The 24,260-nt window shown below is 39.2% G+C and overlaps 1 protein-coding gene across 1 annotated transcript; it reads left to right on the top strand.

The window, feature by feature from the left end:
- The first annotated feature begins 733 nt into the window (after positions 1–733).
- On the top strand, positions 734–23,230 carry LOC137183692 (peroxisomal succinyl-coenzyme A thioesterase-like). Its single transcript, XM_067590902.1, has 11 exons — positions 734–982; positions 3,883–4,084; positions 10,245–10,344; positions 10,438–10,628; positions 13,802–13,971; positions 15,498–15,617; positions 16,510–16,592; positions 18,091–18,184; positions 18,386–18,466; positions 20,839–20,980; positions 21,090–23,230. Exons 2-11 carry the CDS (start codon positions 3,889–3,891, stop codon positions 21,224–21,226), a joined length of 1,314 nt encoding a protein of 437 aa, XP_067447003.1. The 5' UTR covers positions 734–982; positions 3,883–3,888; the 3' UTR covers positions 21,227–23,230.
- Positions 23,231–24,260: the final 1,030 nt, after the last annotated feature.

The raw sequence follows: 24,260 nt of genomic DNA, 5'->3' as shown, positions 1-24,260 counted from the left end.
CCTGCATGTCTGGTTATAAGTCATGTGAGAACTGTGTGAAAAGTTCCTCATGCTGCTTTTAGATTTCAAAGTAGAAACTGTAATATTTGGTCCTTGTTTGCATGTCCAAGGTCTAGATTGCTGTTATCAAGAGTTATTAAGCAGTTTAAAGATTTGAATTGCAAGCTCTCAGTAGATCAATGACTAAAATGCAACAACAAATGTGTATTACAGGTCAGTTATTTCCTAATGATTTCATGAAAGTTTTCTGGAAGGAACTGATCCACCTGCTTTTAATGAAACAATCTTATTCAAGTTAGTTAAGTGTTAAGTTTTAAAGCAGCTATTGATTTCAATAAGAATTTCCTTGAAAGAACTGCTCTCTTTAAACCCAACACATATATATTTATTAGTCATTTACTATCAGAAACGTAATTATTCAGATACTGTATGCTGAACTGTATGTTTGCCTGCAGACTAATCTCACATTTAAGCATCGTCATCTGACCTGGAATGAATTATTTGGATAAGAAGTTGAACACTGTCTCTATTTTTCCTCTTTTACAGGAAACAAACCACTATTGAATCATGTATTGCTGTATGATGTTCGTAGATGAGAGATAGAGAACTCTAATGTTTGAAGAGAAATCTATTATTATTATTATTATTATTATTATTATTATTATTATTATTATTATTATTATTATTATTATTATCATTATTATTATTATTATTGAATTGAACTGTTTTTAGTACAATGAGGAAGTCTGAAGTCTTTGTGTCTGAGTTTGTACATAACAGCGAGCGAACAGTCAGAAAGCTTTTCAGAAAGCTCATACACACACACACACATACACACACACACACACGTACGTGACTTCCAGTAAAGAAGAAGAAGGGAGGAGCAAACAGGTTGGGTAAATAAATAATAAAGGTGAAAATATTCAGTCAGACTCCATTTTAAAGTCAACAGAGCAGAAGGAGGAAAACAGTCTGAGGCAGGGTGAGTGTTAATATCAGAGCTGTAAATAATGATTACTGTCATTATTGATCAATCTGCTGATTATTTTTCTGATTAATTGTTAGTTGATTAAACTGTGTCAGAAATATATGAAATCACAGTGTTGACGTCTTCAAACGTTTCCTTTGTTCTTTTCCTGGTTTCTGCGTCCTCACAGTGATGTAACGTGACACACTGCTGCAGTTAAAATAGAGAGAAGTCACAGTTAAGAACCACACAGATGTTTATCTGAAGTCTGTTTGTTGGATTTAAAGCAGAGTCAAAGTTTATCTTTGTGATGGCTGGAAAACACACATGGTTGTAGTTAAAGTCATGTAAACTAATAAGAAGCTACTAAGTTGAGAGGAAGGACTGGGTTTATTATACTGTGTATGTGTGTGTGTGTCTCCGGTGTTACTGGTTTACCTCTCAGACTCCAGAAGATGAGGGATTTGGAGGAAGAGGAGGATGGAGCAGAGGTGCTCCATCCTGTGCAGGGTCCCCAGCCGTGGCCCCTTCGAGCCTTACACTATAAAATATCTCTCATCTCATCTATTTACAGTAAACTCCTGGTAAATACTGGTTTTATACTGTACAAAAAATAGGATCACGTGAAAATGGCATACAAAAATTAATTGACAAGTAATTTCAATAATCATTACTTCATATAAACATTATTTGAAAGTAATTACAAGCGTCTACAGACTTTTCCAATTAATGTATGAGATTTACTGTATATAAATAGTATTTGACAGTAATTACAAGCAACTATCCAACATATCTGTCTGACACTCTTCTTCAGAGGGATATTTCTTATATATTGTGTGTACACTGCCATCATTCTTCAGAACCTGCCACTTATAGGGTGCTTGAGGCTAAAGAGAGCTATTGTATTTAGGTCTTGATGCACAACATATTGGTGTTGGGGCTACATATCAAATCAAACAGTGATAAAAATGTATGTTTGTTGTATCCTAGGTTCAATCCGACTGACTGTCCTCTACCGTAGTTCCCAAAATCTACACTAATCACCAGCTGTCGTTGAACCACTACCTATATAGTCAAGTATGTCCTGACAGCCTGGGCCACAACGAAATGTGTAGGTGCAATAGATATTGGAGGTTTGAAAGTACTCCAGGATGGCCTACTAACAGGACATCACTGAAGGAGGCCCACTCTGACAGTCGAGGGCACTCGCCCGGTTTTATAGGGTAGCCTCAGAGCCCTAGCTCTAACAGTTTAGCCAATTAGACTCCTAACTATAAACCCTCAACCTAATATTGTATTGAAATCCTACCTCTAACACTTGTACAACTGTATATTAGCATTAGTCACTGAACCTGAACCATTACTACATTATCATTTAGTAAACAGCATTAATTTTTATCTTAACAAGAGTCAATAAATTTTTAATCTAATCAATTTCAAAAACTACTGTCATCCTACCCCAAGGGCTGCGTCTTTTCTTACCTTAAAGGAACACCAGAGAACCTCAGAGATGAGCACGAGTCAGGAACTTTGGTTGGAGTGTATAAAAATACAAACCAGTTTTATTTGGTTTTACAAAGCAAGCGTTCTAAGATTACAAAAATAGTAAAATTCAAAGATAAAAAATTAAAGAGAGTCTCTAAGAGATCTCAAAAGTTTTTTCTTCTTCTCCCAAGGAGTCAAGGTTCCCCCTGTGTCTGCTCCTTCCTTTTTCTTAGCTTTACTTTTTAAGGCTTTTCACCTCCTCCTCCCTGTATTACCACATATCGCTTCAACACATCTGACAATTTCATGACTTTACATAAAAAGATGAACATTCTGTCAGGTACAAGGTACACAAAACTTTTGTTTTTGAGGTCTTTATCAAAGGATTTCTGCAAGATGCATGAACACAGCTCCTGTATTGCCTCAGAGTTTCAGGTGGTTGCTTAAGTTTGCCATGTTTGTTTATGCTTTTATCGTCATGTCTAGAAGGGACAGTTCTTAGTTTGGGACACGTTGCACACATTAAGCAAATTCCTCAGAAGCTGGTGCAACACATTATGTTAATTTGTCTCCAACTTGAGTGAAAAACAGTTTAGAATAGGCTTGAAAGTAGGCCTGAATAGAGTTTGTCTCGGCCACATATAGTGGAACTTTCAACAGACTCAATGACTGGAAAAATTGCAGTGAAAAACTCAAAACCCATGAGAACAGTCCAGAACATTTTAGGCACATGACATCATGGAAGGAGTCATCTATTGAGTGTAATATATGAATAACCAAGTGCCAGTGTCTGTATGTTACTAACAGGTAGTTGATAATATTTAATAATTTATTCATTCTTTGATACATGATTCATTTATTTGAGAAGTAATTTTAATTTCTAAAAATAAAGATATATATTTTTGTCTTGAAACCATTGTGGTGTCTGATGTTTGTTGTCCATATTTTTACTGTAGAATGAGCGAGTGGTGACGAGGCAGCACTGTTGGGGTAATTTGGGTGGAATGTGGTTGGGTGGGGGTACCAAATCCTTATCTTGCCTAGGGCACCAAAATGGCTATTACCGGTCCTGTTGAAATGTTTAACCTTGACAAAACAATACAGATCAAAACTAATCGATAATTAATTAATTAACAATTAATTCAGTTCAAATTTGGAAGAATCTAATAGTTGTTTGTACCCTCATAGTTCCAGGATCTCAGTCTGGGTGGTATATATTCTGGGGTTGAACCGATGGGTCTGCTGTGAAGCCTCAGACCAGTGATGTTCATGATGAAGGAGCATGTCAACCAGTGCAGCGGTGTGACTTACTGACGTGTTTTTAATAGTAGTTAGTTTGTCTTACCTCTAGTGTAATGTGTCCAGTCAGATAGTTTGGTTTGTCCAGGTTTTGAGATATCTGTCTCTGGTTATTTTATCTGTCTGCTCAGCTCACAATGGACAGGAAACAGTGTTGTGTGAAGCTGACAGTCCAGCCGTCCAGAGGACTTGTGGATGAGAAGTTCACCGTCCTGGTCCAGAATGCCCCTCCTGGTTCCCAGCTCACGGTTCACGCTCTGCACCAGTGTGAAGACGGACACACGTGGGAGGCGTTCGCTCACTACATCGCCAACGCCACCGGGACAGTGAATGGTACATGGTCCAAAATCTAGACCAGGAAAATACATTTAGAAATGTTTGTATTGTATTTGTGAACCGCAGGAAACTAATTAAAGATCCCCTCCGGTAGAGATGTGCTTGTATATTAGTTTCTTCAGTATATTACCGTCATTACCGTGATTATTGTTGTTTTCAGAGGACACCATGAACACAGAGCAGCTCTCCTGCCTTCATCAACAGTTTGGTTTTGTTTAGCTACAAGTGGTCTGTAAGAGCCCAGTATAACTTTTATTATGTTCTGTGTGCGTTTACTAATTTCTCTGCCTTTTTAAAAGTTAAATATAACTGTTAACACCCAGCAGATAACAATTACTACAAAGTTCTTGCACTTCAGAAATCAATCAACCAATTCCATTTGGAAAAATTTATGAATTTCCAAAATATAACTGTGTGCATACAATCTGACACAGACACTGAGCTGCATCTGAAGTAATTTACAGTCAATTGTCTTTGAATTTTGAACAGCTGAGTTTTACAAAACTGCTATATATTGCAAAGACTACTGTGCAGTGAATGAAATCCAAGGTGATCATGGTGTGAAGTCATTTAACTATAGGTTAGCACTAATAGTAGGATTTCAGGAAATGTGATTATTGTGATAATACCGTTTACTGTGATATTTTTACCTACGATAATTATAGAGTGAAAATTTGTTACCGGTACATCTCTACCCATATAAACACACTCTACTTGGAACAATAATGTGTGTCTGATATGGTTTTTCCACAAAAAAGTGTAATTACTTCTTTAAAATCTTCTCTAAAAACTTCTCTTTCATTAGAAATTCCAGAGTCTATGAATTTGCAAATATATTTAATTTCAGAAATTTAACTACTGGACACAAGATGTCTCCTACTTCACTGTAAAGTCTATTCTCAGCCTACCTCGGCTAAAGTCTAAAATGTTGTTTTTGAGCTGAAACAACACTTGTCTATAGCAGGAGTTTCAGCTTATATCTGCAAATAACTCCATCCACATTAAAACACCAAAACAGGTAATTTTCCTCCTACTGGGCATGTGCGGAAGACAGATGAGGAAGTCAGAAAACTAGTGAAGAAGAAACTGTTTCTGTTCCTGCAGTGGTGTCTTGACATTTACTTTATTGCAGCAGATTATGACAGTTTGAACAGAGAAAGATGGTAGATAGCTACGTTTAACTCTAAAGAAACAGTCCAAGAAGACATAAAGAGAACAACAATTGTATGAAGCCGTCCGCCATTGTTGTTACTGTTGTTTCTTCTTCTTTGTTTTCCAATGAAACACTGCGCTACTGCCACCATCTGTTCTGTCAGTGGTATGACAGTGTTTCTACAAAGCTCTGTTTTCCTCGTACACACTACAACGCCAAGTCGTCATTTTCACATTTACACACTCTGGGGGACGATTTAGAAAAGCTTAGTTTTGAGAGGAGAAAAACGCCATTTTAGTCTGGACGGAGGAACAAAACGCAGAGAAAAAGATGCATTTATGCATTTAGCCAGCATAGTGTGGACATGGGCTCAGTGTTTGTGCATCACACTTGTGTAAGTTGAATACTAGACTGCTGTTGGCTCCAATATAGTTATGATGTCACAAATCCTTGTAATAGGTCGTCAACTGGGTGCCAAACTAAACTTATAAACTTTTAAACCATTATGCACTTTTAGCCCTGTACTGGCCTCCCTTTTATTTTTATATTCCCAGTCACCACATCTACACTTCATGGCTGCGCCCACCTGCGCGAAAAAATTGCGGAGCTGGAAGGCAGAATATCCACGCTCCACCAGATCCGTGAAGCCGAGATGCTAATGGACACCATCACTTTCGGTCCAGTGCAGAGTGACATGGTATGTGCCCGAGTGCCTGATCCCACAGCTACCTGTCCTGCTGCTGAGGCCACCTCTCTCCTAGACTCTGCTGTCACTGTCCACTGTCACCATCCCTGGAGAGTCTTGGATGCGGCTGGGGGCTAAGCCTAAAACCCTGATCAGCTCCACTCCATCACATCACGAGCCCTGGTCCTTGGTCGGTGCGCAGAGCAGGAGAGGGAGGCGCTCTTCCCATGCACCCCCTAACTATAGCATCCAGCTGGAGAACAAATACGACCCCCTCGACCAGAATGACTTTCCTCCTCTGCCTGCAGAGTCTTCTCCCCCATCCCCTCTGCCGCTCCGTGGGTCCCACAGCTCGTCACCTCTGATCCCTCAGTCAGCCATACATGAGCTCTCCACTTGCATTAGGGCTCACTCCTCCATACCGTACTTTACCCCAGCCTCGCGGCGGGCTCCTGCACCCCTCTCTGTCTGCCCGTCTCCATCCACTCCATCACCAAGGATGAAGTTTCCTTCACAGTCCACCTCCCCTCCATCAAGCCCCGAAATCCCACACTCAGGGTCACCTTGCCCTCCCTTCCGCCCAACTACACTGATAGTCGGGGACTCCATAACCAGGAACATCCGTTTCTTCAACTCAACCACACACTGCCTTCCTGGAGCCACGATCCTGGTCATCCTGGATAAGCTACCAGGTCTACTGCACTCACTCCCATCCTCTACTAGGCGAGTGATAGTCCATGTGGGATGAAACGATACAGCTCTCCGGCAGTTGGAATTGACTAAAAATGATTTTAATGACCTTTTTAGTTTCCTAAACACTTGTGCAATGAGTGTTTTTATCTCTGGTCCTATTGCCACAGTGTCCCGTGGAGCTGAGCGGTTCAGCAGAATCCTTAGCCTCCACACTTGGCTCCGGTCCGCTTGTAGACATCGCAATATAGGTTTTATAGACACTTTTAACTTGTTTTGGAACTGTCTTGCCTTCTTCAGGCCCGATGGAATTCACCCCAACAGGCTGGGTAGCCGCATGCTAGCGGCTAACTTGCAGCATGCTGTGCAGTCCTCATCACATGACTGACTGTTTACTACCCACACACACACCCCCAAGTTCCCCTCTTCCTCTCTGGTCTCACAGGCCACTGTTTCCTGCTCTAGCCCTCCCTACTGTCCTCCCCCGGCATCCATACCCACTGCACCGACATCAGATCCAGCTTCTGTCTCATACACTGGGTCTTCATCTCCTTCTATCTCAGTGCCTGTAACCTGTAAGCCTGCAACTCATTTGAACTTGATATCAATTCCCTGTCAAACACCATCTGATTTGGACCCGGCAAGTACTATAAACCTGGCTCTGTTCAATGTTAGATCTCTAACAAACAAATCATTTTTAATTAATGATCTCATAATTGATTATAAGCTTGATCTTATACATCTAACTGAAACCTGGCTGGATATGAGCAATACTGCAACACTCATTGAGACGTGTCCACCAGATTACAGCTTTTATCAGTGAGTGAGACAGGAAAAAAGAGGGGGTGGAATTGCCACCATCTACTCAAAAAAGCTCAGCTGTACAAAGGTCAACCTGGGTAAATTCTTATCCTTTGAATATCTGGCCCTTATCCTTAATACTGAACTAGCTGTACTCATTATTACAATATACAGGCCTCCAAGACACATAGCACTATTTCTCTCAGAATTCTCTGAGCTGACTGCTCTTATTATCACCAAATATGACAACATATAATTGAACCCACTCATCAGCAGGGCAATATGCTTGATCTGGTAGTATCAAAGGGGTTAACCATTGACAATATTTCAGTGTCTCATATCCCTATTTCTGATCACTACTGTGTGTTTTTTAACAGTGTCTTGCCTGTAACTGCAACTGCAAAAGAATGCATGGTGCTTAAATGGTTTTTAGATGATGCTGCAGAAAATGAGTTTGTCAAACTTGTAAGTACGTTTGATCCACATAGTGTGAACTGCTCGCCTGACAAAATGATCTCTGCCCTAAACCAAAAAATGGGAAATGCCCTAAATAAGGTGGCACCACTCGAGGTCAAAAGGAAGCCTTGTGTAAAGACATCACCATGGATAGACAGCACTATCTGCGAGCTGAAGAGGTCTTGTAGAGAAGCAGAAAGGAGATGGAGGAAAACTCAACTGGAGGTTCACCGTGGAATCTACAAAGAAAACTTGGTTACCTATAACAACACTGTGCGCACTACAAGAAGATCCTATTTTTTCAAAATCATCTCACAAAACAACAGCAATCCCAGAGTACTGTTCTCTACCATTAACAGATTGTTAAAACCTGCCCCTGCTTCAGACCTTCTTACCCAAAGCCTCTTCCCTCAAATGTGAGGAATTTGCCATTTTTTATAGCAATAAAATCATAACCACCAGAGGTAAAATTGTTAGAAATCCTGGCAACCTCTGCAGGCAACCTTGTGAACAGCAGGCAAAAATGAGAAAATTCTCCAACATCACAAACTCAGAACTTTGCAGGATTGTAGCTACAAGTAACTCTTCCACCTGTTGCCTTGACCCAGTTCCATCTGCACTCATTAAGAAGGTTTTCAATAGTATTTCAAGCACAGTCATAAATATCATTAATACATCCCTTGAAACAGGTGTTTTTCCTGATAATTTCAAAACTGCTGTTGTGACTCCTCTGCAAAAGAAACCTAACTTGAAGTAAGATACTTGTAAAAGTTGTCTTCAAACAACTAAATAACTTTCTAAATGAGAATAACCTACTGGAGAAATTTCAATCTGGTTTCAGAACTAAACACAGCACAGAAACTGCTCTCGTTAAGATAGTTAGTGATTTGAGAATTAGCACTGATACTAATGAAGTATCTGTTCTAGTTCTTCTTGATCTAAGTGCAGCATTTGATACTATCGACCACAAAATCCTCATAAATCGCCGTGAGAGCTGGGTCGGCCTCTCAGACTGCGTTTTAAACTGGTTCCGGACATATATTACAGGAAGGAAATTTTTCATTAGTCTTGGGGAACATGTGTCAGAAAAATATGAAATAACTTCTGGTGTTGTACAAGGGAGCTGAGGCCTCGGGCAGAGGCCTCGGGCTTCTGCTATTCTCACTATATATGCTTCCGCTAGGTGATGCCATCAGAGAACATGATGTTAGCTTCCACAGCTATGCCGACGATACGCAATTATATATATATCTGTAAAACCAAGCAATCCACTTGCTCTAAACTCTCTGACTGCCTGTCTGTCTGCAATCAATAAATGGATGAGTGATAACTTTTTTAAAATTAAATGAGGAAAAAACAGAAATCTCATTAATTGGCCCCAAAGCAAAAAGGGATGAGATCCTTAAAAGACTTGGCAACCTGACTCCCTTAATCAAATCAGAGGTAACAAGCCTAGGAGTCATTTTAGATTCTGACTTGAGCTTTAAGTCCCATATAAACAAAGTGACTAAAACAGCATTCTTTCACCTCATAAATATTGACAAGGTTCGACAATTCCTAACTCAGCAAGATGCTAAAAAACTAATTCATGCTTTTATTCCAAGTAGATTAGACTATTGCAATGCACTTTTTACGGGTCTTCCCAAAAGGTCGATTGAAAGACTACAGCTTATTCAAAACTCCGTGGCCCGACTATTAACAAAAACAAAAAAGAGAGAACACATCACTCCAGTCTTGGCTAGCGTACACTGGCTCCCTGTGTCTTCCAGAATCGATTTCAAAGTCCTGTTACTCATTTATAAAGCTCTCAATGGATCAGGGCCGAGCTACATCACAGACTCACTGATACCTTATGCTCCCTCACGAGCCTTTAGATCTTCCTCTGCAGGACTGCCTGAGATCCATAAGGCTACCCAAAAGAAAATTGGAGATGCAGCTTTTTTCAATTATGCTCCCAAACTCTGGAGTGCCTTACCTAAAGACACTTAAAAACATATCTTTTTAACCTAGCCTTTCTATAGTATGACTATTACACCATATCATATACTAAAACATTTTAATCCATTTTAAGGCATTTGTATTCTTATTCATGAATGATTATGTCTTTTACTTAAGATTTTTAGCTGTGTCTCCTCTGTTTTCATGTAATGCACTATCTCTCATTTTTCTTGTTTGCCTCCTTTTATTCTTCCTGTTAAAGTTCTCAATTACTTATTTATTTATCTTTTTTTATTATTATCTTTTTAATGTAAAGCACTTTAAGCTGCACTTTGTATGAAAGGTGCTATACAAATAAAGTTTATTATTATTATTATTATTGTTATTATTATTATTAAAATAAGAAATGCATTTTTGTGTCTTTTGCTTCACAGTTTCAGAGGATCTCAGTCTGGGTGGGACATATTCTGGGGTTGAACCGATGGGTCTGCTCTGGAGCCTCAGACCGATTCCAGGCAGCAAACCTTGGCTCAGGTAGGCCAACTGGACCAGAGCTGTTCAGATGATCCCAATAAATACAGAATCAATTATCAGTATCAAAGCTGACTCTTTCCCATCATCCCTCAGGATGAGGAAGATGAACGTCCAGACTCCCTTGGAGATCAAGATCTCGGTGTACCAGGGTCACCCAACTGAAGGCTTCATAACTCAGGTGCCACTGAACAGCGTGTTGGTGGAGCGCTGGTACATGGCGCCCGGCATCCGCAGGGTCCCGATCACAGAGGGCAGACTCACTGCGACCCTCTTCCTGCCCTCAGGTAGGACTAGAGGAGAGTCTGGAGGGAGGTTTCAGGTCTGACAGTCTGAGCAACACAGACCAGTGACACCAGAGCGAGTTCAGCGCTGCAGCAGAAGTGAGATGAGAAGTTAAGAAGGGCTAGCAGGAGGCGTGGAGGTGTAGTCTGAAAATGTGGTTATGATACTTTTGTCATCCTGTTTGTTCATGCTGTATTTCTGCAACTTTGCTCTCTTGGTCATTTCTGTACACACAACATCTATCGCTCCTCTGTTACTCTTTCTGAGCTTTCTTCTATTTTTTTCCCTCTTTTTTTAGGGAGTTGTTCTTTATTTGAATGGAGGGTCTAAGGACAGAGGATGTTGTATTGCAAATCTGTTACTTTTGATATTGGGCAATACAAATAAAAACACTTTATAATACAGCCCGTGTTTTACGGTGTAACTTCCTCGTATGAATCCATTCATATAAAACCAGTTCTTACTGGTACTTAAATGTAGGTACAACAGAAGAAAACAAGACAAGGAACAAGGGAGTAACAGTTGGGGATTTAGAGTGTATCTGCCCGACATTTACCGTGTAATTTCCTGGAGTTTATGGTGTAACTTCCTTGTATGAATCAGTACATATGTATATGGATGAAATGCAATAAAATCAAATATTTTAGCGAATTGCTCATGGCGGTTATGACAATCATTTTTTTATGCATGTGTGTTTGGAAGACCAGCAAGCTTCACCCACACTCCAGGGAATTATTATGCTTATGTCTTCTGCTTCATTGTATGAATTTGAATAAGAACAAGTCGAGGAATGGGTCTGAGAAATGGGTCTTCACCCCCACTCCCAGTGGGGGTGAAGACACCCACTTCATCCATATACATATGTACTGATTCATACGAGAACGTTACACTATAAGTTCCAGGAAATTACATGGTAAATGTTAGGAAGTTACACTCTAAATCCCCAATTGTTACTCCCTTGTTCCTTGTCTTGTTTTCCTCTGCTGTACCCACATTTAAGTACCAGTAAGAACCAGTAAGTATTTTATATGTACAGAGTCATACAAGGAAGTTACACTGTAAATTCCAGGAAATAGCATGGTAAGTGACGGGAAGTTACACCATAAAACACGGACTGTATCATAAAGTGTTACCAAATTCACTTCAGATATAGCTGGTAACCAGCTTGACCAGTTTGAGCTAGGTTTTTGACAGCTGGTAGGCCAGCTACCAGCTACAACTGGTAACACCAGTATCCATCCAGCCCAGCTAAGATTCTTACCAGTTAACAGCTATTGTTACCTATATTACGAGCTGCCAGTTCCTGTTGGTGAGACCAGCACCTTCTGAAATTCACCAGCTTGTAGGAATTAGTTTTAGGTTTTAAGTTCTTTACAAAGGAAGGACATGTCTTTAAAAATGTACTTTAAAACACACACTCTCTAACATACTTATTTGCAGCGAGATGCATGTTTTGTCTACAATATACCACCTAATGCTATTTGGAAAAAAAAACTATTGAATTCTTTGAAAATCTTTATTTTATTTAATCGTATTTCAATCATTTCGCCATCAAACATCTGAAGTAGAACAAGCAAAATTAATCATGTACAGAAATCATTTTCCAGGATTTTTAGGGACATATTCAGTAACTTACAGTGCGTACATGTTGGTTGTTAGTCACAGTGGGTCATCTTAAAATGATTCAAACTGGACAAATTGACTGACTGATGGCCTGTCAGCTGGATCCATTGGAGGAGTAGAAACTGGAGAGCCAGGTGTGGTGGTAGGCACTGCTCTAAATCTGGAGGATCTTATAATGCAAGACAATCTGTAAAAGGTTGATGCCATCTGCTCTTAAAAAGTGAATTTAGATATGATGTCTGTTCAACACCAGCACCTTTGGAGATGGCTTCATAATGTTGCTCAGTCCTTAGAAACAGGTGTTACACAAATGACAGATTTTATTTATGAGCAATGAACAGGGCACTACAGCAAGTGTGAAATGTAGCTATTGCTATAGGTTTAACTAAAAGGCATAACTTACCATCATTATCATCTTCTTGGATGACATGACCCCATTTTGCAGCAGGGGTAGAGGTGGTTGATAGACCTGCAATGAAATAAAAAAAATGAATGAAACACTGGCTTATTTTTTAAAATGCAGAAGGCTATTATTTTATGCCCCCTTTATACACATCAATCATGTACTTTAATAGTGCTCCTGGAAAGGAGATGTGAAAAGTAAGTTATTAATGTTAGCCCTTTAGAGGCAGAGGCCAAACTGGGCCTATTTCTGCCTAAACTTGTATTGTTCTGTTAAATGCTTTATAACACCAGATGTGAACATCACAGCTCCATAGATAATGTTAGATAGATAATGGATAGATGATGACTTAAATGATAATGATAGCTGATGGCTTAAATTAAAGAAGACACTTGAACCATTAAATTTATTAACTTTAATCATTGACTTTTATCATTTCCATGAGTAACACTTAGTAATAGGTCCAGCCATGCAGGTTTTGACCTTGTCTTGTTTTGTCAGACATCGTAACAGTCTCTGACCCTGTGATGAGTGACGATGCACACACTGACACTGATACACATCACAGCGGTTCAGGATCAGGCAAGCCTGGAGCGAGCCTGACCCCCCCCCCCCCACCCCCCCTCTCTCTCTAGGGGGCCCTCTGTCGGCCACAGGGCCCTATGCCACTGTAAAGCTCGCTTATTGGCTCGACCGGATCTGCGCGTTCAATAAAATTTGATTGAAGTCCAACCATGTTTGTGTCTAAAGCAACAACAACCAAAAAATGCACTTAAGTACTATTAAGTACTATTCTTTCATCACCACCTGATCTGGCATCTCAGCCCAGAACAGGTACACCAGCATGGCCATACTGATCTGCAACCATCTGACCAGTTACACCAGCATGGCCATACTGGTTTGCCATCAGCTGACCAGTTACACCAGCACTACCAACCTGGCTGCTCACCTCTCAGCCAGCTACACAAAACCAATCAACCAGCTGATCACCAGTTAAACCAGCTTGAACAAGCTGGCCCACCAGGTAAATCCAGCAAGACCAGCAAATGACCAGCTAAGGTTTGAAGCTGGTTCTAGCTGGATTTTACAGCAGTGAAACCTTCATCATCATGTACAGTAAACTGTTTTTGGTGTTTGACTCATCTGAAGGACCTGGACCTTTCCCCGGCCTTCTGGACCTGTGGGGGGGTGAAGGGCATTTGGTGGAGTACCGTGCGGCGCTGCTGGCCTCTCGTGGCTTTGCCTCCCTGACCCTCGACTACCTGACTCCTAAAATCGCCTCGGAAACTGGAAAGATGGTGGGCAACCAGTACTTTGAGGTAAACCTGATAAATGTCCCAAATGATATATTCTACTATACAAAACATTAATTCAATGATCTGTCCAGAAAATACACCAAAATAAGATTTTGTAAAAAGCTCAATAACAAGCTGACAGACGCACAGCTCTGACATATTATCACCTTATAGAGTTTTTGTAGCTAACATGCTAGCAGACAGCAGACACAGAGCAACATGAACATTGTCACATTGGAGTCGTGTTTTTGTCCATGTGATAAATGTGAGTCTGTAAGTTTCTTCCCCGATCCTTTGAGGTGTATGAAGCTTAAACATTAAAACATTGCAACAGTCTCTGATCCATCATTTGATTAAAGAAAGTCAAGATTCAAGAAAAATGTACAGAATCTGAAAGAGAAAACTACATCGAACAACTACATTAAACTTAAAGAACGGTTCATGGTTTTCCAGTGTTTCTTCAAACAGTCAGGTGTCCATATGAACAGTGAAAGAGGTTTTCCTCGCTGTAATCATGAACAGGAGGAATGATTACAGCAAGAAAAACGTATTTTATAGGTCATTTCAGCTCTGTTTTGCTGTTTTGCGAAACCGTGAAATTTTTTACGCCCTGGAGGAAAACTTCTTCTCACGGCCTGCACATGAAAATGTCTCACAGATACATGCAACATGCAAACAACATACATTTTTACATGGACAGATGTGCGCCCACATTTATCCTCTCACAGTTACATGAAATCCTGAGGATCCTGGGGAAAATGCCTTACAAGACATTAAAAAGTCTTATACCATAGCTACTGAAGAAGTCTGGATTCTGATTGGTTTGAGGGTGTGGATCAACTCTTAGTAACCATACAGTTTAACTGGACAGCTATGATGTAATGTTTGGTCTGGACTTATTTTATTACATTATCCATCATCTCTGTTATATTTCAGATTCATATCTACTTGATTTGACTCATTTGGACGCTGTAGCTTCATATTAGCTTCAGATAAACTTTTAAATACATTTTTGCACAGAAGGAGGACTGTGGATTTTGTCCCCCATCACTTCCATTGTAAGTGCATTATGAAGGGATCTTCTAACGGTCAGTATTAACAGAAAACATGTTTCATTGTTCATGTGGACTCCTGACTGTTGTTTTAAGACACACTTGAAAAATTAACCCGTCCTCTAAAGCAAGGAAACGTTATTGCAAAACTTAAGTCACCTGACACTCACCTGAGGAAAGCTGAGAGTCAAAGTTCACATCCAGATTATAGCAGCCTGCTTCACATTAAACGACCGACTGCCAAGACATGAAGAGAGCTGGTTTATGGAAATGTGGGGCCAAGAAAAACTGTTTTGTGAAATCTAACATGAATGTCTGATAAACAGACTAAACTACAAACCAGCTGTGACCATCTGAAATGCAGAAACATGTCCAGTGTTTTACCCTCTACAATAGTGCGGGCAAGCTTGATTGGAATGTTAATATAAATACTAATGGTGTGAAGTATGAGAATCCATGCAATCAAAACGTATAATTTGTTGTGTTTTCTTGCTGCAGACAGCTTTCCGAGTCCTGCAGCAGCATCCTCAGGTCCTCGGCAGCAGGATCGGCATGATGGGCCTTTCCCTCGGTGCCAGTTTCACACTCAAAATGGCCGCTTACTCCGAGGTTATAAAGGTAAAATTCATGATCTTCATGCGGCTCCACTTGTTCAAAGATCCCCTCCTAGACAGAAAAACTATGCTTTGACTAGTAATTTGTCAAAGAAACCATAAAATATTCACATTCACAGCTGGTCAGTGTTGTGAATTTTCATGTCAAAGTTGAACTCCATTTAAATGAAGTAATCTCAGCCTGAAATGTAATTGTTATAATTTTGATGTGTCCCTTTGTGGTGTTTCTGCTCAGTTTTATGCCTGCTCCTGAAGCTCTAAGCTAAGTCAAGTCAAGTCAGTTTATCTATAGAGCACATTTGAAAACAACAAAACTGGACCAAAGTGCTTTAGAGAGAAATACAACCAAATAAAAACGCATATGAATCGAGGGGAAAATTAATGCAAGTTTGGAATAAAGTAAATAAATATAGGATCTAAATCCTAAGAAGACAACAGCAGTGCAAAGAGAACATATAATAAATAGAGGGGCTAAAGATCAATAAATAAAAAGTGTGAGCAGTCATGTCTTCATGGTGATTATTAGTGGAAAATACCCGATCACCTCTGGATTTTAACTGGGAGCACTGAATGACGAACAGTGATTGGTCAGCAGATCTGAGGGGATGAAGGCTGAAGAATGAAATGGAAAGCTGGAGCCAGTCCATGCAGTGCTTTAAAAACAAATAAAAGATTCCTAAAATCTATTCTGTATTTGACTGGTAACCAGTGAAGAGAGGAGTCGCGCTGCTGCATTACAAATAATTGTATTTTACACATTGCTGTTTGTCATTTTGTGTAGTTTTTCTGTTCTCTGTAAACACTTGTATATGTAAAGTGTGTGTGTGTGTGTGTGTGTGTGTGTGTGTGTGTGTGTGTGTGTGTGTGTGTGTGTGTGTGTGTGTGTGGTCTCTCAGCTCAGCAGTGTTGTGTGCATTAATGGGACTCATGTGCAGCCAGTCGATGGATCTGTGGAAGAAATGCTGGAATACTTTGGAAGGTAAGTTGATCTGTTGTCAGTTACTTTGTCATTTATGTTCAACAGCTCAACAACTACAGATATCATTCCTGCTCCCCAGAGAATGAACTTTAAATTTGAATGACCCCATGATGTTTCCTCTAGCGCAGTAGTACTCATACACAAGTCTTTGAGGTCCACTGCATCAAAAGTCCACATCCCTATTGCCAGAATAAAACGCTGGCATTGTACGTTGCTGCAAACTGCAGATATGTTAAAAGTCTACATTTCAATGTTGGCCTTTATCAGTTCAATAATTATGTTTTATGATGTAACAATGCTGTGGTTAAGGTCTGGTAGGGTTTAGGCACAAAAACCACTTGGTTAGGGATCATGGTTTGAGTTAAAACACAAAAAACGGCTGCAAATGTCCCAACGTCTCGCTAAAAATACCCACTTTTGTCAGTTGAAACGGGAAGCAGGCAGTAGTCTCCAGGTAGTCTCGAACACTGCTCTCTGCTGTTTTGATGGTTTTCCATCTGTTTTCTTAACCATCCACCAACCCTTCCTCCTCCAAATACAGTCAGCTCATATAGATGTCATCTGAACTACGTCACTTTTGAAATGTTGATATGATACATTTTTGTGGGAATGTTGATATAATACGTATTGTTGAAATGTTGATACGCTACATATTAAACGTATTGAAACATAGAGATTCAACGTTTGCAGAAACATACAATGCCAACATTTTATTCTGGCAACAAGGCTGAAGTCCATCAAGACTGCATTACATGATGATATTTTAATACAAAAACTCCAGACATATGTGCATGAACAGAGGTGACACCTTCATTGTGTAACTGAGTCCTTAAACCTGGACGCAAACAGGCCGACATTCACACCCACTTCATGCAGTGATTGTTGAGCTGTGCAGAGGTGAGTCAGGGTTTGAACTTCTCTCTCTGCTCTTCCTCATTCTTAGCACAACTACTTCTGTCACTTTTTATGTGAGAGTGAAACACTAGTAATGTTTTCCAGGAGAGACTGTCTGACAATATGCTCCGTTATTCCCCCCATGATGGTCGGCTTTTCACTCCATCTTTAAGTGCGGCCGTTCAAAACAGCATTTGATTTCCGGTGTGATTGTACAACATGTTGTAAGAAGCAGTTCTGATCGACCGTAAATCAACACTTACTTTTTCAGCAGGAGCTCCTACATCTGACAACGATCTTATTAACTATGGCGACTTGCGGGCAGCTGAAAGATGACAGTTGAGGTGATGTGACAGTGATGTATCACTCAAAAGCAGTCCGGGTCAGGTTGCAGTGAAAATGTTTTAATTTTAAATAAATTAAATTTAATTAAATCACACCACACTCAGGACAAACTATATATTTTAGCTCCACTGGAAATGCTGTAAGGACACAAACAGATTAGTTTGTCTGAGTCGCCAATAATTCAAGTATGTGTTGAGTCAGAACTGAGTCAGTTGAAGTTTTTTGAGTCTCTTTTTGGGTTTGTTTTCTGTCCAATCAGTAAAGCTGAGAAGACTCGCTTCAACGAGGAGAACCAGATGATCTGGCGAGATCTGCCGCTGCCCATCCCCACCGACCCTGAACTCAAAGTGGACGTGAGTTCAATCAGACAGAATGTCTCTTTTTATTGTTTTACTATCAGTATCCTCTCTTTTCGATGACAGTTTATTTGATAGTGCAACACATCACAACGTATCCAAATTAGTTTTCTTTTTTGGGGAGGAGGTTTCTTACAACTTGTGCTGGTGTGCTTGTATTATTATGCATATTTTTTTCTTTTTAATATCTCTGAGCAGGTGGGACGACTGCAGTGTCCTGTGATGTTGGTCGTAGCGGAGGACGATCAGAACTGGCCGGCGTCCGAGTCTGCTCAGGACGTGAGTTTACTTTCATGACAACATCCTGAGTAACAAATCTGGTGCAGAGGATTAAAGTCAGATTAGGAAGCAGGACGACAGAAGTTATAGAATAAATAATTGTGTGTATGTAAATGAACCAATAAATTATTATAAATAAAAGTTATTCAATAGCTTTTAAAACTTTCATAGTAGTTTACTGAAATCTGTTTTCATTATAGAAATAAATTCCCTTTTTGTAAATGGCATTTTTCCAAGTGACACCTTTCAGCAATCACATATTGCTTTGGAGTTCCATAGGAATACAACACAGATTAATAGATGTAATTTGGAATAGAACAAACTGGTGTTGTGATAGTTTCGATGCCTGTTCTTTGAAACCAAAATATGAAGTGTTTTTACACAAATCTCAACAAAACATATGTTGTTTTCTACTAGCACTAAGTGTTTTTTGTTATGTTTGTATGTTATTTTTCAAGAGCGTGTGGAAAACAAAAATATTGACACAGTCAATGCTGAGTTTAATGAAAAGCAATTTTTTGGTCCAAGACCTTTGTCAGACATTAAACTCACAATGTGAAACAACAGTGTGTTTAAACTGGAGCCACAGGCTGCAACAACTTCCACATTCGTAAAACTAATTACATGTCTTTATTTATTATTCAGCAGCAAAAGTAACGTCTCCACATTAAAGTCAGATAAGAATATTCCAGATGCATGTCATAAATTAAGGGAATATATATTATTAGTCACAAAGTAATGCAGGTCAAAATGGTCTAAGTCTGAATTCTCTGTGATTAAGTATAGCTGAGATACAAATATTTATATTAAATTATCACACAGTGCATGTATCACCAGTGCTACCTAGTGGTCAAATTTTATATAGCTTTGAACACTGAAGAAGAGTTCTCTGCAAATACCATCTAATATTTTCTGATGATGTTATCCACTAAATTGCTATTAAACTCTATATAACTTAGTAGAAATTTGATGTGTATGAAGGATTACATTGTACGTATGTTTGTTTGATAATTATAGGATGTTTTCATTAAACTGTACTGGTGATCATTAACTTTTGTATGAGAACATTTTATTATAAGTATTTTCAACAAAGACTGCATTTTAATTTTGCTGTATAACCTAATCAGGGGATTCAACTCAGGTATTGTTATAGTGATTACATTACAGATGTGTGTCTCTGAACATTTGAGTAACGTATTGAACTATGCAGTCTATGTTTAAATGTGAATGACTGTTGTGAAACGTTTAAGATTTAATTCCAATTTAATCTCTTGTAATCAATTTAGAGAGATCACGATCTCCTAAATTAACTTTCTTATCTTTAAGCTACATGCAGTATTGTATCTTCAGTGAAACAAACTTTATGTTGAAATTCTTTTGCAATCAATGTCTTGAAGTATAGTTTTGTTTCGGCCGGTGAGATTATTTTTCGTGTTATTTAGTAAGAAAGTCAGTAAAGTCAGTCAGGAGGCTTCAATTAAAAAAAAACCCGCTCCACAGATCAAGACATGGCTGTGTTACCAGAGACAACCACATCAGATCAGTTATGTCTGCTTCATCTAACGATTAAACCCTGCGGTGATTTGGCGAATCACTTGAAGAAACTGTTATAACAAAACTTCGTCTCAAGGCTCCTGCACGAGTGGACCCTCCGCTGGGAAATCCCACAGCCGCTGAACAGCTTGTTTTCTCTACTCTGACGCCAGCAGCGAGACCGTTGAGTCACTCGTTCATCTGAGGACAAAAAACAAACGTGTCCATCTACTATGGTTATGTCGTGTTGGTGTCGTTTGAATTGAACTCTCCAGTTGATTTCTCAGAGAAGTTGGTTGGTTAAATTACCTCAGCTTCAACTAGTTCTCCAGTTATTACACTATCATGAACATTTCACCATCAGTCATTCATAATTTATAATTCGCCATTCAGTACATATTACACTCATTCTGGTTGATTATTCATTTATCTGTTTGCACTGATACCTCATTTATTCCCTTGTTCATCATTTTAGTTCAATAAATATGCATTTATCAGTATGTCGTTGTCTGTGGCTTCAATATAAAGCAGAGAATTAGATCCCTGCATCATAACACACTACTTCAGACATGAGATTGATAAAAAGTGGTTCTGTGTGTCATCTCAGGGGGGTGGTGCTCCTGTCACGAGGTTTATTAATAAATGTAGATGTTTCTGCATCTCAATGGATGTTTTCCAGATTAAAGACCGGTTTGGATTTAATTCTATAATTCCAAACATGTCATCTAGAATCTCACAGTAACTGAAGTGTTGAAATTGAGTGTGTTCTGTTCATTTACAAATCATATCCAAGCCGTGTCACAAATATGAGATAATGTTTTGAACTTCCTGTTTTCCAGATGAAGGAGATGATGGAGCAGGCGGGGAACAGCCACCTGCTGACCATCCTTTCGTACCCGAATGCCGGTCACCTGATTGAACCTCCGTACACACCGCACTGCAGAGCCAGCTCCTTCAGGGTACGCAACCAAGGCGAGACGTGTAAGTTCAGCTGTGGACAATAACAGAAACTTTCTGAATGATTCAAGGTTAATGTGCCAAAATCAGGACTCGAGTTTTGTGCTGTTTCTGTTTCCTGTTGTCTTTGCAGTCATGGCTCTGTGGGGTGGAGACACGGTGCCTCATTCTCGCGCTCAGGAAGACGCCTGGAGGAAGATGCTGGCCTTCCTGCAAGAGAATCTCTACAGCAGCACAAAGCCTGCTGCAACCTCATTATCACACCTGTGACAAGGCGACGACTAATGATTATAGAGTTGCAAAGTTATTTCAGGCTCCAGAAAGTAAATATCCCATTCACATTTTTCATAGACAACGTTGCATGACTCACAATTTGAGCACTTCTACAGCTTTGATTGACATAAAACTCTCCTGGCTGAATCACCAGTCTATACACCCAGTCTAGATACAAGCCTGTGTAGGCCTACATAAGGGATTTGTAGTAGTTAACTGCGACTCCCACAATGCATTTCAACAAGAAACATCCATCACTCAGCATAAAATTTGCTCATGTGCACCACTAATGCTGCGTTATATATATATATATATATATATATATATATATATATATATATATATATATATATATATATATATATATATGTGTGTGTGTGTGTGTGTGTGTGTGTATAACATCAGAGTTATTATAATTATGAGTTTCTGGAATTATGACTGGAAACCTTTTTTCAGAAAGCACCAATATATCCAACGTGGCACTTAATAATGATGTAGAAGTGCCTGAAAACCAAACAAATATGGACGTCAGCCAAAGACCAAAGTGCAATGTAATTAAACACAAATTTAATAGATAAATACATTTTGAAATAGGAATGAGAAACGCTGCTGGAACCAGGAGCCTCCCACTTTGCAGCTCTATTTTCCCACACCACTCCTCTCCATTCATTCAACAATGTAACTCACCACCTGGTGAAAGAATGAGAGGCTTTTTCTTCACAACTAATCTGTCATACAGCTGAATAACTGTCTTTCTTGTTGTGGCTGACTGGTGTGTGTTCGGGAGGAGCAGTGAGGTGAGAGTGGGTACATGCCCGTTCTTGCTAACATCGGTACGAGTTCATAGTCCAGCCCGTACTGACATGCTGAACTGTTTTTCTGAATGGTTTTACAATATACTGTTAACAGTGTGACATGAAGCATTCAGGCAATAGTGACTCTGCAATGCGAATCAAGTTTAAAACTCAAGACTTAATTCCCCACTGTAAGAAAAATAAACCATCTCAAGTCAGAGTCAGAAACACTTTAACATCCCCAAACAAAGAAAATGAATATTCATCAACAATTCGACACAAAAACATTTAAAACACACCCAAAACTCTGCCTGTCTTGTTCAAATGTAAATATAAAAATAACCTCAGAGGGATTTCTCTTTCAGCTGCTCTCCAGAAACTCGAGCCGAGACAAAATTCTTCTATTAAGATGTCTCTTGGTTCTTCAACCAAGTATGTACATATTTTAATATTTTATAGAAACCAGTTCAGATGTTTTTATTTTATTTGTAACATTAAGTCTTGTGTTTCCACAAATACTATTTGCTTTTGAAGTCACGTCACGTTTTTTCATTCCCTGTTGCAATACGTTAGCCACGAGTCACACCCTCTCAGCCACTATTTCTAGACAATTTTCTTTATTATTTTATCTTTATTATCATTTAAAGACCTTATTATTCTTTTTCTTTATTATCTCATGCTTTATGATGTATCTTCAAGACGTTTAGTGATTAATAAATGTCTTCATTTATCCTAAGAAGTTGTAATTTCTTCTTTCACAGCAAACAGATGTCACTGCTTTGAAAAGAATTTATTTTATGAGACTGATTAACTGATCAAATTGAGAATTGAATTCAAGCTTTAATGTTTCCTCCGGACATTAAACCTAGACTGAAGTCCACTGGAGCCCACACTTTTCCCACCGGAACCTTCAGTTTCCCATTTCCACAAACTAATTAACCTGATCGACAGTGAAACAAGTTATAAACAATAGGAAATGAGCACATATAGTTTTGGTCCAAGAATTTCTTAAAGAAATCTTATGTTATTGCTATTTTATTACTTTTACCCTTTGTCCTGTTACCGTGCTGACTGTATCAACAAATTGAAAATGAAGTCATGTCTTTTATGTTGTCTTTATTTCATTTTGGTGATTAATTGTTCTCTGTTATTGTCTTAATGTCACACATGCTGTAAATAAAGTGATGGGGAAAGAAAAACAAGAAAACATTGAACACTGTATCTTTGTATGAGACACGGAAACGTTGTTACTGTTAACACGGACCAACAGTCACCACCCACCTGTGCTACGCAGGTGCTTGAAACAAACAAACCCTCTGTGCTGACGCTTGCAGGCAGACTGGAGACACTTTCATGGGACAGAATGAATCACAGCTGTCAGACAAAAGACAAGAAGGTCAGTAGCTAGGAAAGCAAACGTTGTTTTGTTTTTTTTAAAATTGACTTTAGTGTTGTTTTAACCGTCCAGTTTATCTGCTGCTGCTTTACATCACAGTAATGTTAATGTATTTGATAGTTTGGATAGCTTGACTACTGATGTATTCACACTGTGTGATGTTTGTGCACAATTACTGTAATTAATACCATACAAGTTAAAGTTCTGCTTCATGCTTACTCAGACTTTTAAAAGGAAGACATTTTTTAAATTTCCAGAGTGAGTGAAGAAATTAGGAGAGAGGAGACAGAAGTGAGGAAGAATGTACGTCAGATGTACGAGGGTAAAATAACGAGGCATTGAAACATCTTGCAGCAATTCTTCTGCTTTAGAAGGTCGATACTGTGATACTGTGTCGAGTCGCCTACCTCAAGCAAAATATCACTATGCAGCAGTCATTTGTACACATTTCCATTCCTTTCTCCCATATTTTGTGCAGCTTTTCTTCCATTTTATCTGTGCAAAACATCACTGTTGTCCTAATAAATAAGTAAATGAGGACAAATGCAGTTGGACTGACCAAGGAAAGGCCAGAATCTTTAGCAAATATCATTCTTGGTGTGAAAAATCACTTTATCTGTCAGTCTGTGCCTTCCAGTACACAGATAGTTCCAGGACATATAGCCCAGCAAACAGACTGGAAGCTGGAGGAAACTGTTAGCCTAGGTCCATGAAAAGAGAAAAATACACCTTTCAGCAACAAATTGAACAATATTTCCTCATAACATCAGCAGCAGCAGAGTCAACAAAGGCAAAATTTACTGTGTTTTTACTCTTTATTACTTCTAACCAGATGCTCTAT

Source organism: Thunnus thynnus, chromosome 5 (assembly GCF_963924715.1).
Source record: "Thunnus thynnus chromosome 5, fThuThy2.1, whole genome shotgun sequence".
NCBI classification, from domain to species: Eukaryota; Metazoa; Chordata; class Actinopteri; order Scombriformes; family Scombridae; genus Thunnus; species Thunnus thynnus.
Note: the sequence above shows the minus strand (reverse complement) of the source record. Positions and strands in the feature narration are given on the sequence as shown.